The following is a 14906-nucleotide window of genomic DNA, read 5'->3' as shown; positions in this document are numbered from 1 at the left end:
CTTCATTTCTGGTTTTTTTTCCTTTCTTGAAGACATTGGTTTACTATTCATAAATTAAAAAATATTGAAAGCCCAGTTAGAAGATTAGAAAATAAAGAGTGGAAGAGAATAAGGAATGTACACAAGCTATTGTTCTACCAGAATATGTGGACACTTGTAGAGGGAAGATGTGAATGTTAGGGACTTCAAAGGCCGCATTTTAAAGCCTTAAATTTCTTGTACATGTTAGGTCACTGTAAGCCAAACTGGCTGAGAATAAAAATTTTTAGGTGACAGGTTTTGAGGAGATCTTCCAGTACATAAAACTGAAGTTAGCCACCCTGTAAAAAAGAAATAAAAAACACAAAAATGTGTCACCACTAAAGACCTTTCTTTGAAAAAAAAAAAAGGGGGGGCCCAATTTGTATTGTGTGTTGTATGTTTGGCACTGTCTTGAAGTTTGCATCCCTGGATTATAATCAATGACCCATCCAGCGAAGAACAGCATAACCAAAAGATTTGCACGACAGAGTAGCATATTAATATATATTCTGTACTCCACAAGACATTTTGGCATTCATTTGGAAGCTGAAAAGAGTAAATATACTGTCCCCATGAGAGAAACTGAGAGGAAGCAAAGTTTCTTGGTAAGAAGAATCCCTGATCTAGAATATCACTGACCAAAAGGTTCCCATCACTCAACAGAACATGGCATAGTCCAGCCCAATAAATATAAACAACTGTTTGTGATATTCCATTAGCAGGCATCATGGTCTATGTTGTCCGTGTTTATCTATTTATTTCTCTATAAAGCATGCACTTTGTGGTGTGATTTAGTTAACTTGGCACTATGTAGTTGGAGTAGGAATTGAAAAGGTGATACTTTAATCAATCCTTCCTCTCCACTCCCCAATCCAAGGTGCAGCCCTACCAAACATCACACAGCCCTCAAAAGATAAGATCAAATTACTTTTACAGAGAGATTAGCAAGATCAGTTCTTCTTATGACATTATTAACACTGCATTAGGTGATAGAATAGGAATTAGGAGCAGCAGGATATAACAGAGAAGCTGGATGCCTGAAATTAATGTTCTAATTATTGCTGAATGTACTGTTGTTGACTTTTCATGTCTGGGCTTTTTTTTTAATGGATACATTGCTATTCACTTGGTGCATGCTAAATTCAGCTGGTTATAACAAGGGACTTGAAATAGTTAAGGGCCAACCCATTCAGTCATTCCTCAGGAAAATTCCATAAGTAGCCAATGTTCCTTTTTTTAGCCACAGATGCAGCTAGGTTGAGCCCTTACCTCTAATGCTGTGTGAGGGGCAGTGCACAGCTGCATCCATCAGGCTGGCCCACAGAAGGAATTGGAACACAAGGGAGTCACAGCTGCTCCATGAAAGAGTTAATTTACTGCTGAGGCTCTCCCAGGTGAAAATTACTTCTCCCAGTTTCTCTCCTCCTCATGCTGGCTCAGCTCTTCACTCCCACCCCCACCCCTCTCATTCAAGACTGTCAGCTTCTCTACTAACTGGTCACAGAGGTGCAGGGCTCAAGAAGTCTACTTGCACCTGGTACAAGTACAGTAACCCCAGAGGCCATGCAGGTAGATGGGGAGGGGGGATATTACTCCTATTGCTTTCTCTTTATGTCCCTTCACAACCACATAGGGCTGGTCCGGCATCTGGCTGTTAGTGAATAGGAATCATGTCAGGCCCTTTGGCTTAAAGGAGCAGGCGCTAGTTATGAATCAGAATGACAGAACAGTGAAGAGTAGAATGGATCAAAGCTAAGGATAAGAATGGGCTGTTTCTTCTTGCCCTGTTTAAGGGGCCGCACATTGGTGTGTCACCCCTGGCGCAGCAGAGGGATGGAACCATACATTAGGTAAACATGAGTCCTTCCCTGTTCCCTCCTTCCTTCAAGGGGCTAGTGATTTGCTGCTGATCTATTCTAGTCGCACATTACTAGCCTCCTGCCCCCGCCCCATGGAAGCACAGCTATTCTGGCTTGCGTGCGGAGGGTGGTGGGGGAGAGAACCAAAGCTCTACTCACTCCCCACCCACTTGCTAGGAACTGGGGACCTGTAGGTGCACAGCATCCACTTCCTTGTGCAGGCCTGATGTCCAGTGAGCTGTGTAGGAGTGCAAAGAGGGCTTGCAGGAGTGGAAATGGAGTATAATTCCCCCTTATGCAGTTATGCACCCACACAGGTTATCGGACAGCCTAGCCTTAATTTGCTTCCAAACAGCTAATACCCTAGAGGTTTAGGTTGTGTTCGTCTGTTAGAGTTTGTTTGTAAAAAAAAAAAAAAAAAAGGTGTCACAGTGTGTCATGTTACATGATCGACTGTATCTCCATATATCGTAACCATAGATATGAATCGACCAGAAGGAGTTCTTTTGTTCACACTCACTGGGAGGTTTTTAGATCCCTGGAAGAGACAGTGAATCAATAGCAACTCCCTGCAAACTGCAAGCACCCTATGAAGCTCTATACAAAATTCCCATTGTTCTAGTACTGCAAACTATTTCATAACAAACTAAAAAGTTGAAGTGTAGTCACTTCCAGCTTTAATACACATTGTTTAAGATAATTTGTTCTAGCACAACCAGGATCTCAAATTTGCTTGTCTTTCCAAAACTATCAATGGTTGTTGCAAATATTTTGGAAGCCAAAATAACTTGTTAAAAAAATCCGTTATTTTGTATATAAATCATGCCTGTATGTAATTTTGTATGTATGGACCTATGTTTTTATTGTGGACATCATTTCTTAGTCACATTCTGTTTTTCTGGAGAAATATTACCACTGCTCATGGTCTTTTTTTAATCCTATGAGCCACAGGTGAATGTATGGGAGTTTTATGGGCATGCCCAGGCACACGCCCATGGCCAATCTGACAGAGCGGGGAAGAGGTGAAAGGAGCAGTTGCGTACTGTGTGTGAGAGAGATCTGGAACCTGCTCACTCTTATAGGGGGATGTACTGGTGCTGGGGAGGCTCTGAGCAAACAGTAAGGGGAGATGTCTGAGGGCCTGAAAGGAGATCAGTTTTGGAGGAGGGGAAAGCAAGATGTTGCCACTGTTTCTCACTGTCTGAAAACTCATCCTGCCATTGGGCCAGAAAAATGGCCCTTGTACAGTTTGTGGGTCACTTACTTCCCTCAAGGACAATCTCCTGCTCTGAGCTGACCTGCAATTAAAAATCCTGGGTGCATTAACTGAGTGACATACCTGACCCAAGCCTGAAAATGAAAACTGCCCACCAGTCTCAGACTCCTGCTAATGTCATTGCTTTGATGCCTCCAGAGCGGATGCATCATGATCCATTTGTGAGTTTTGTTCTGAGACCGAGGTGAGCTGTAAGGGAAAATTGCCACACTATTATTACACAAATGTCTATAAGACAAGTATCAGGGCCAGGCTGGCACAACTTCATTTCTCCTGTTCTTCAGTGATGTTTACAAGGCAAGAGACCAGTTGTTATTTTCAGCCTCTGCTCAGACAAGCTGGACAGGTAATGCCACTGGGATTTTTAAATACAAGTCAGCAGCTTCTCCAGAAAGCAGCATATAATCAAATTTCACTTGACCAGGCCAGATTGTGGCTGCCCTAACTTGCCAAGCAGTATGATCTTGTTTTCCTAGCCTGAGATTAATACACTGAAGAGTCACTTTGTACCCCTAATACGAAAGAAGTAATGAGAATTTATTTGTTGTGGGAAGTTAATTCACCAAGTTATTGTAATCATTGCAAGACGAGCATCCTCGTAGTAGGTTGCCACTTGTAACCTCTGCTTAACTGGTGCATGCATCAGTGCTTGTTCTTTTTCGTAGCAGAATATATTGTTTTTACCATCAGCTTTACAACGCGTCTGACGTATACATGCCAGAATGTCAGCTGTCCCTGTTCGTGATTTAACGAGCTAGTTAAAGTGAGTCATTACAATTAAAAGCTAAATGTAAGCCAGCATCTTCTCTCATTTTCATTCGCAGCTCTAATGGAAAATCGGTCACATGGGCCCAGAATGAGAAGAGCCGCAGCAGGGGAGCGCACCTCTGGCAAAGGCTCTCAGTCCACATCAACAAAAAGGAGAACCCTAATCAAACCGCCGTGATCAAGCCCTTTTCGAAGAGCACAGACAGTAGCCGACACAGCACCAGTGCCACGTTTCCAGAGACCAGTGCCAAAATGCTTTATGACGTCTCAGAAGCAGAGGAGCAATACCCAACTCAGTTCCAGCCACAGACCCCCTCGCCTATCAGCACGGTGAGCCACAGGACTGCCTCCATTAGCCGAACAGATGATGATGTCCCCATATCCCAGACAGAACGTACCCAGCGAAGCAGTTCCTCCCAAGGCTCTCTGATGGAGCAAATCAGCAGTGTGGTCACACGCTTCACAGCCAACATCAGCGAGCTGAACTCTATGATGCTTTCAACAGCCACACCGGGGGCAATGGTGGCCACTCCTCTCTGCTCTTCCTACCTGATCCCAAGAGAGATCCAGCTTCCTACAACAATGACCACTTTTGCAGAGATCCAGCCGCTCCCTGCCATTGAAGTCAATGGTGCATCGCAGTCTGCTAGGAAACCTTCATGTGGCAGCATCAAAGAAGGTACTTCGGAGGCACCAGCGGTGAAGCAAGATCTTGAGGAGTTGGTGGCTTTAACTCCTCCCTCACCTTTTAGAGACTCCATTGATTCTGGGAGCACATCTCCCGGCTCTCCAGTGTCAGAATCAGCTCTTTGTATCCCATCCTCCCCGAAGTATGACAAGCTTATCATAAGAGATTACTCTCAAAGTTCTTCTTCATTGTGAATGTAGTTCAAGACACCATTGGATCTCGACAGCTACAAGCAGGTAGAGCGGGGACAGCCAAGCCTTCAAGATCTCCAGTGTTTACACAGATACAGTGATAGGCATTGGGTCATCATGTAAAGAACGGAGGGGGCAATAGAGAATTATTCGATAAATGGAAACATCGGATTAATTATGCTATGTTAAAGAAACAAAACTTTGAGCAGATTTTCGTGGCCTTACAAAACATGGGCTTTTAAGAAACACTGCATCTATTTTTGAGGGCTTATAAGGAGTCTGTTAAATCAGTTACATACCAAGTGCTTTGCTTTAGTATAACAATGAACTGTGTGTACAATATATGAAAAAAGTAGACTGTAAGCGACTGTACAATGTTTTCTTTATTTACTCCGATTCCTTACCCAGAACCTTGATCTATTATCAAGAATAGAAGACCAAACATTGAATGTACATTTTCTAACAGACTCAAAACCTGGCACCAATGTGTCAGGCTCTTTTTTTTTCTAGGAAGATCTCAAAAAGCAGTAACGTATGCTTCATAACGACCAAACTCTTGCTGAAGCGTATCATGCTGGTGATACGCTACGTGTAGATAACAATAAACTGCGGCTTTGCAATGTGTGACTGCAATATGGAGGGCTTTACAAGTGACTTCTCAACCTACAGATTTGTTTATGAAATTCTCTTCTATAAGTATTAAAAGTTCAATTTATTCACATTGGATACACCTTCATAGCAACAAAATGTGAGGATGATTTCCTGACTCTTTCACCACGTTGCCAGCCAATGATGGAGTAGCAAAAAAATATTTTCTGGAGTACTGTTTTGTAATTCCCTTATCAGGACAAGTGTTGAGGAGAATATTCTGTTTCTAGCAGTATTATTGAGCTATAGCATAGCTGCATTCCCTTGTGAAATTAACACATTTTTATGGTCATTCTTATGGTAATATTGCCAGTTAAAATACCATGCTTATTCAGGCTCCCATATCCTTTGCTTTTAAGGAACAGGTAAACACTCTATGGGTTTTCTCAGTTTTTATAAAGGTAGAATACTGAGAAAGCAGTCTGGATTATAATGAAGGAATACTATCAATGGAAGGATTGTCATGATCATAATTCATTTATGAAAAAAACCCTGTGGCTTAGAGGTGGTTTAGCTACTCTTCAATAAGCAACGATTTTAACTCTAGTTAACTGCAGATGCATTGCAGCTATGAACTGTGACAAAAGAAGATTTTCAAAGCAATACAGAGTATATGTTCAAACAAGGGGGACCTAATGAAATACAAACTAACAGAGTCTTTCTTTGTTTCTTAGCAGCTCATAGAAGAGGCGAGGGAATTATTGACATTTTTTTTCCTGTATCAAAATATCTACTAGTACAGTTTAGTACACTTCATGCTGTCATGGCATTTTTAAATACATGCAGGAAGAGATTTAAAATTTGAATAGAAGCAACATAATTTTTGATAGCTATGTTGAAACAATGCCCAGTATAATTTGCTTTCTCCCTTCCCTCCCCCAATGACACAGCTATCCTCAGGTGCCAAAATTTTGTGGTTTTTTTCTTATAAATAAGGATAGTATGAAGCGGTGGGTGATTTACTGTAATTCAAAGTCAAGTTGATGCAGCCTTATATAGAAGATAGCCTTATGGAAGGGAGCCTCGGAATAAGGCTGCTGTGTATTATTTTTTAAACTCACTAATCTTATTTCTTTGCAGCTCTGCAAATACTTTTCAATCAAATTGTTTTTTTTTCAGGCATTTTAAAACAGAAAAATTTCATATGATTAAAAAGTGAAAGCACATTTGTTCATTTCAGCAAAGAGTATTACTATTCTATTGTTAAGTTAGCTCTGCCATGATTTTATACCATACATCCCAATTCTCCATTCAATTATTTTTTTTAACAAAATATCTGAATGATACAACTATAAAATAACACCCTCCCCTAAACCTGATCCAGTACATTTTGCTCAAGGAATAGTAATTCTTTATTTAATTAACTGCCTGTGTCTTATGAGACACAGACCTTTTAACTTTTCTTGGTCCATCTGGAAAAATGGGCATTTCAAATCAGGAACACAATATATATGTTCTTAGTAGGGACTCTAAACCTCTATGAAACTATCTGAAATATTGACAGGTTTCAGAGGAACAGCCGTGTTAGTCTGTATTCGCAAAAAGAAAAGGAGTACTTGTGGCACCTTAGAGACTAACCAATTTATTTGAGCATGAGCTTTCATCTGATGAAGTGAGCTGTAGCTCACGAAAGCTCATGCTCAAATAAATTGGTTAGTCTCTAAGGTGCCACAAGTACTCCTTTTCTTTTATCTGAAATATTGTACATGGAAAATTTGCAAGGTACTGTATATGTTTTCCTTTAACACAGAGCTGCTTTCATTCGTGGATAGTTTAGGTGGGTGGTTTTCAAAGGGACTGTATTATTATATTATATATTAAGTGCCCCTCCCTCCTTTCCCCTCCCCTCTTCTCACTTTTTTCCCTCCCCATACCCCGCCACTCCTTAAACAAATGTGTCAGTTGTGTAGCCTCCTTTCTCATGCTGGCAGGTACTTACACAATTATCCCTCAATGGGATTGCTTGCATGAGTAAGTGATTACCAGTCTGAGTGAGGATTGTACAAGTGGTCCCTTAAAATGTGTTGTTAATCAATCTTCTTTAAGAAAAAAGAAGGAGTAAGAGGGGAAGGCTATCAAATCATGATACAATATAAATAATGCATTCACTGTTACACAGCTCCTAGGTCATAATTCTGAAGAATCATTCAGTCTAACTGGCCACTGTTGCTGTTCAGAGTTTGTTCATCTTTTTTATATTGCCAATAATGCATTCATCCCTCAGTTTAATGGTTGGCTACCACTTCCATCTGTTGGTTGATTAGGACCCTAACATTATACTAGCCATCTTTTAAACACTCTTTGCTTTTGTCACTAAGGATTCACTTTCCTTGTACTCCTGTTTGCTGTAGAGGAAGTTCTGCATGCTCAAGGAATTCAAGACTGGCCCTGTTGAGATAGTACTTTTCTTCTCTGTTTGACTTCCAAGACTTTGATATCTAATCAGCAATGAAGAATAGCTTGTTATTAGTACTAGGCATGGGATGGCAGAACACATTTTGTTGGGCAGGCTGGTCCTTGGATTTACTTGAATTTTATAGAGATAGGAGAAGTTTTGTGGGAATAATGAGGAGCAACACAAAGGACTTAAGCATTGGAAGAGTCAGAGGCAGCTTTATGGAACTGCAGGGTCCCAAGCAAGAGTCCAGAGGATTTGGTGGAGGAAGGGAGAGAAATTGGAGGTTCTAATAATTATTTTCCTTGCACCACTAGTGTACTAGATTCTTTACAGGGAGATGTGAAGACAAGGTTCCCACCTGGAAGACCTCACAGTATGAATAAACAATGTGCAAGTAGATGATGGGTTACCTTCCAGTTCTGCTGCTGGAAAGGAAATTGTTTACACTGCAGGGAAAACACTAACATTCTTGACAGTGAAGACACCCCCAAAACCCCACACTTGTTCTGAAGGCCAGCCCTGGGAGAGTGCAGGTCTGAGCCCTCTCTGGAAGCCATGCTTCTGAAATAAAGTGAGCAACTCCAGCAGCCCAGTTACAAGCATTTGTGTAAAGTGCTAGAAAAAATGAGGCAGAACTGTATTTGAAAATTAGCTGTTTATTGTATGACTTTGGAGATGTATCCCCTCCTATTTCTCATCTAAAAATATCTAAGATACTTGGCGATTGGCCTCCTATAGATATCTTAGACCAGAGGTTCCTAGATCATGGTCCATAGAGCACTTGCTCATGGCTCCTGAAGACCTGGCTAATCACATGGTGCTGGCTCCTTCTTCTGACTTCCTGCTGTGAAACAGCATTAAGTGATAGCTAAAAATATCTTATATACTTTCCTTAACTTACTTGGGCAGATACGCAATTGCTATGGTTGGTACAGGAATGTTTGTGATCACAAATGGGAGGGGAGGTCGTCTATGTGAGTGTGATTAGGAGGAAAGGTGATCCATGAGACAATCTCTGGATTATCATGTGGTTCACATGAAAACATTTGTGAACCTTTACCTAGAGAGCAAAAGAGACTAGATAGAGAACATAGGTGCAAATGTTGATGCCTCAGAGAAAATTATCTTTATGCTCATTACTACAGCCAGACCCCACCAGACAGAAAGAGAGAAAATAGGGGAAGATTTATCACAAATGCCAGTTTCTGAGAGAAGTCAGATTACTGTGTTTGCGATGAGTAATTATGGCTAGATCATTATCTCAACAGACACCAGTGGAAATCCACTGAGGTCTTACTCCAGGTTTACATCAGTGTAAATGAGATCTGAGTCTAGCCATGGACAGTGAAGTGTAGACATTGACTGTTTATTCCATCAGGGGATGGTAGGAGGAAAGAGATTTCTTAAGATTTTGCTTGATCCATACACCATAAATAGTTGATTAGATTAATTCTTAAGAGAACTCTTTTAGTTCAGTGGCTAGAACCTTCCCCATGGATTTGCTTTACCATTTACCTAGCAGGTATCCCTATAGACAAATAAAATTGTGGTTGGAAATGTCAAGGGTTGTGCGGATAATTTATCCATAAGTAGGAAACGGGTCATGGCTTTACTGTTGTTTCCTGATTCCCAGAAAGAGAATTAAAACGTTTCCCCAAGAGTCGTATGCTACACTCCCAGTATGTACGACACATGTTGGAACTTTGACTGAACTACCCGAGGTCACTTTTTTGCTACAGCTTATCATTACACGTAAGCTGTTGAAATCTCTGTAGTTGCCATTTACAATTTTATACTGTGAAAAGAATAAATAACTAAATAATACAGATCAGTGAAACATAAAGGTAAGTAAGAAATTCATCTCCTTGATGACTTGGCATACGTGGCTGGTTTTCTCTTGTCTGAGCAACGACAGTGCAAACTCTAAATAATAAACAGCTGAGTCACTCTGATCTGCCAAATGGGAATAAATATACTATGTATATTATATGTACTGATAGGATTCAATGGCAGCTGCTGGTGATATTTGTAATTTGAACTCTATATAGAATATAGATGTTTTAGAGAGATGGTGCCAATTCTAAAAGATTTGTGTGGGCTACAAGTGCTTGTAATTATTATTATTATTTTTATTTGTTAATAACTTATTATGAAAATCTGGTTTTAAACCTTCTGTGAGTGTTTGTCCCTTTCTTATGTTGCTGCTTATACTATTAAAACAATAGAGAATGTAAAATTATTTTGATGTGAACTGAAAAAGATTTTTCATAAAATTTAACATTTTTATCAGCTTTGGGTTTTGCGGTCTACCTGTATAAATGTAATTTATTTTAGCATTTAAAAATACATTTGCTTGTTTCTCGGTTGTCTACATCATGTTATAGTTGATGTTTATGTACAGTCAGGTACTTTTTGAACAGTATTAAAAAATCCTGTGATATGACTTAAACTTTGATTTTTTTAATAAGATGTTATTCACATGTTTTTCTGTGGATCAAGTGAGCCAGCATACTAACCGTTTGATGGTCATACAAATGCCCACATTCTGCAAAGAGCTAACCCCTCCCCACCCCATAAACACACACACACACACACACACACACATATGCACACCAGCATGCATAATTCACAAGGGTGGGTGGGATTATCCCAATTATAATTAGCAATGTTGGCCCTGATCCATAGATTCATTCATAGATTTTTAAGGCCGGAACAGACCACTATGACCATCTAGACTGACCTTCTGCATAACACAAGCCATAAAATTTCACCCAGTAATTTCTCCACTGAGCCTGTATTTTGTGTCTGAGCTTGAATATATCTTTTAGAAAGACATCCAATCTTGATGTAAAGACTTCCAGCGATGGAGAATCCACCACAGATCTTGGTTCCAATGGGCAGTTACCCACATTGTTAAAAAAGTTGTGCTTTGTCTTATCTCTAGCCTGAATGTATCTAGCTTAAGCTTCCAGCCACTTGATCTTATTATGCCTTTGTCTGCTAGACTAAAGAGCCCTTTCCTCTTAGTAGTCTTCCACACTCCATTCCAAAATTCCCCTCTCCGTTACACCAGTGCAAATCAGGAATAATTTCACTGAGCACAGTGGAGATTGGTACCAAAACAATGTAGGCTCCCGTTCTTCTGAGCAGGGCCTAAGTGAGATGAGAATCAAGCCTATTATTTTTGGGAGAAGTTCCCATAAAGTCTATTGGAGTTTTCTCTTTGCTACTTAAGGTTGAAAGGGAGGGCATTCAATGGCACGAAGGGCATGCCTCCAACTCCCGTTAAAAATCACCCAGCTGTCCTTTGTGCCTTTGTTCAGCTCAAAAAATTCAGATCTCAAAGTAAACAATTCCACTGCAGGGAGAAATTGCTTCCAGAAAAATACACTGTTACATTTTAAATTGACAGTTGTTTAAAAAAGCAGGAGAAATTTTAGCCAAGTCAGCCCCATGCAGTTGAAGGTATGCACGTTTTAAACACAATGGGTTATTTCACTGAGTTATATTTGTTTGCTATAATGTCTGGTAGATGCACGTTCTGTGGAACACTGGCTTACTGTCCTCTTGGCAAAAGAAAACCTACCTCCTTCTGATGGCAATCTCCTACTAACAGCTTTTCTGCTCCTGATTTGACACTAGTATTAACCAGGTGCCCCACTAGAGAGGCTAGTAAATGACTTCACTAACTTGAATCCTGTAGTTATTCTAATCATAACAATATCAGAGTTCACCGCCCTTACATGGAGCTCATAGAAATATTGTGTGGCACCACAAGGGAGTAAGAGGGTGCAAAGTGCACTAATTCCCACAACCTGGATCACAGGAACAGTGTAAGGGGGAAAGTGGCCCCCGGGACAGGTGCTGCATAAGTAGACAAATCAGGGCAAAAGTGGGTGGAGTCTTGGCTCCCCCTTCCCCAAACACCTCAGACCTGGTGTTTGGTACTTCCCCACAGAGTAAAGAGGAACCTGGAACACAGATGGTGAATCTCAGAGTTACCATGGCCCAGATCTTAAAAATCATTTAGGCACCTAACTCCCATTGGTTTCAAGGCATCTAAAAACCTTTGAGGATCTGGGTCCAACTGCCTTCAGGTCTTCTCCAGGACCGGACAACAACATGCCTCCTCTTGAGAGGGACTTGTGATGAAATCACAGTGGAGTGCATTATGTATTAGTCATGGCATCAGAATTAGACTTGGTTCTTTCCAATAGCTGAAGACTTTAGTGATGTATTTACATTTATCCAGAGAAGTTACATTTGTAAGCAGCATCTGGTTTTTAGTGAGGTCCTGTATTTTATCCAATTTTCTAGCAGTCCAAGAGGGTCAGGTTTCTTGCTCAATATCACACAGTAACTCAGAGTTCCACTTAGCTTCAAACACTCAAGCCCCACGCTTCCCGGTAATTTGCTGACTACCGTACCACATGGCCTCCTTAAACAACGATGAAAGGAGCCCACTGTTTCACTAGTAAGTATTGCCAGTTCTTTTCAGACACAGGCCAGCAGGTCTGCTCTCTGGAGGGAACTAGGGACTGTAGTTGAGTCTGGAACTGCCAACAGGAAGGAAGCTCCACAGGTGATGGGCATCCAACAACTTTGCTATAAGAAAGGCAGCAAGCTCCCCGACCCTATCGTGCCAGTGCTCACTCAGATTGGATCTGCAGGAACTGCCTCAAGGGACGAAGGGCGAATTCAGAGGCCATTCTGTTCACCAGAGAGTGCCAGCAAGGCTGCTAGGGGGAGTTACTCAGCCAGTGCAGCAGAAATGAGTTCCAAGGTGTCTCCATGAAACTGCTGCTGCTGTGGGGCCTGCTGTATTTGTGTTGCATATATGGAATAAGTAAGTTGCACAGAGCCGTAGTGTAAAACTGCACTATGAGACACAAATTAAAGCATTCATTGAATGGGTTAATAACAGAGGATTAGAGAACTTAAATGACATAGGCAATGCCGGAGAGGGATGTCAAAGATTTGAAGAGAGATGGAGTGCCAATTAAGCAGCTGGATAGAAGGCAGCTGTTTCAGATGGCAGGAATATGATGAGATTGTTGGAGAGAACAGAGGGGGGGTAGCTGCTATATGCAAAGAGACCAGGGAGAGAAGTAGAGACAGACATGCTCCAAACATTGGCTTGGAGTAAGACCATGGAGTGTTCTGAGAAGGAGAGAATTTTTTAATTGTATCCTGAAATTAACAGGAATCTTGTCGAGGTGTTTGAAGACATGGGTGATGTGGTCACACTCCTTGGTACACAAGAAGAGCTGCAAGCAGCATTCTGCACATGCTGACACCTGAAGATATAGGATTTGGGGAAGCCACAGACACAGATATAAACAGTGCTGGAAATGGCGTCCAGGCATTGGACTGTGTCGACAATATTCCAAACTTATGATTGGGAGACACACCAATGAAGAACAGTTCAGGGTCAAGTCTCTGGAGACAAATAGAAGAATTTCTGAGCCAAGGAGGGAGATACCAGAGATGGAGAATAGCTTCTGCATTCTAGCCATTTGTGTGACACCACAAGCAAACCAAAAAATCACACAAGCCAAATGACCTTGTGGTTAAGGTTCTGGACTCTGGGACTCAAGAGATGAAGGTTAAGTTCCCAGTTCTGCCACAAAATCCCTATGCTAACTTGGGGAAGTTTTTTAATCTCTATCCTCATCTATAAAATTGAGATAATAAGCCTATAAATGAAATGTCAGCCCATCAGGATAGGCAGAGGGGAGATGTCAAAGCAGAAATCATAAAACCGGTGAAAAGAGATGACAGTTCAGATATACAGCCTAAAAGTAGCACTTGAAGAGTAAAAGCTGAGATAAATTGACTCAGAAGGAGAAGGGAGATAGAAAAAAAAGAGAGCCAAAAATAGAATCTTGCGATGCTGTTAAGAAGAGGTGGAAAGGAAAAGCTATTGCCAGACTTAGGGAATGATCTGTTATATAAGAGTGGAACCATGAAAGGAGGCAGCCAGAGATGCCTGCGCTACTCTGGAGGCTCACATAAAATGAAATAGTCAATAGCATTGAAGGCTGCACGGAGATCAAGCAGAATGCAGATGGAGGAGCTGTCAACAGCAGAGGGGAGCTCATTAACTACCCTAGAGGAGACTGATTTCCATGCCATAGCCATATGGAAACCCAAAGAGAAATCTGTCAAGGATTGTGTTCAGTGTAAACTGACTGCATTTCCTCCTAGAGTACCTTGCTCTGTTGGCTTGCATGATATTTTCACTGCTATAGACTGGCTAAAGAGGCACTGGATAATTATGCAATTGCCATATAAAATGTTGCCCACAAGTTAGAGCATCAATGTTTAAAATAAAAGGACTTCTTTCAGCCTGACATATCTGGCTTAGTACAGCTTGCTAAAGATTTTTTAACGGTGTCAAACCTCACCCATATGTGAGTACCATCTGTTGAAATGCTTTTGAGCCAAATGGCAGGCGCCACCAAGCTCCATCTTAAAACAGACCGATGGAGTCTCTTGGTTTGTGCCAAGGTTACTTACAAATCACTCCCACTGCCTTCAAACGAGCACTGGGAGGCAGTTGGAATTATGACTTCACTTTGTTACAAGATACTATGCATCATGGCTGTGCTGCTATTCCAAGCATCTGTTCAGATGGGGGGAAAGCACAGTGGCAACCCAGTTAATACACATGTTGCTTCAATGAATTAGATTTCCCTCATCTATACTGAGCCTCCACAGGACCAGAACGGATCATGGCTACGAGGGAGTCAACATTCTATTATAAATACTCATAGAAATCAATGATCTGAGCTCTCTATCGGTTCTTTACTAATGTAAAGCTTGAATTTAGTCCAATGGTGGATGTATTTCTTACTACTGAGCAAAACTAGCTGTAGTACCTTCAAGGCACATTGAGCTCCAAAGCAAAGATAAACAAAGCCCGTAAGGTTGTGCAGAAAATTCAAACTCTGCTGCAATGGATTATATGAATAGGTAGTAAACTATCTTATTATCTATTTTATTATCTTTATTATTTATTATTATCTTTATTGTTATCTATTTTATCTGTTATTAA

General features: G+C 41.0%; 1 protein-coding gene across 4 annotated transcripts in view; it reads left to right on the top strand.

Annotated features, from left to right (window-relative positions):
• The window catches only part of GRM5 (glutamate metabotropic receptor 5), a 326806-nt gene extending 316514 nt beyond the window's left edge, over positions 1–10292 (top strand). For 3 of the 4 annotated variants that reach the window (XM_048841860.2, XM_048841852.2, XM_048841883.2), the window contains one exon: positions 3981–10292. In XM_048841860.2, the coding sequence (XP_048697817.2) occupies positions 3981–4806 (826 nt within the window). In that variant the 3' untranslated portion in view covers positions 4807–10292. The remainder of the gene's footprint in view (positions 1–3980) is intronic. The other variant, XM_048841871.2, reaches the window with a different exon arrangement.
• The last annotated feature ends 4614 nt before the right edge of the window (positions 10293–14906 follow it).

Source organism: Caretta caretta, chromosome 1 (genome assembly GCF_965140235.1).
Source record: "Caretta caretta isolate rCarCar2 chromosome 1, rCarCar1.hap1, whole genome shotgun sequence".
Taxonomy (NCBI): domain Eukaryota; kingdom Metazoa; phylum Chordata; order Testudines; family Cheloniidae; genus Caretta; species Caretta caretta.
This window is presented reverse-complemented; position numbering and strand designations above follow the sequence as displayed.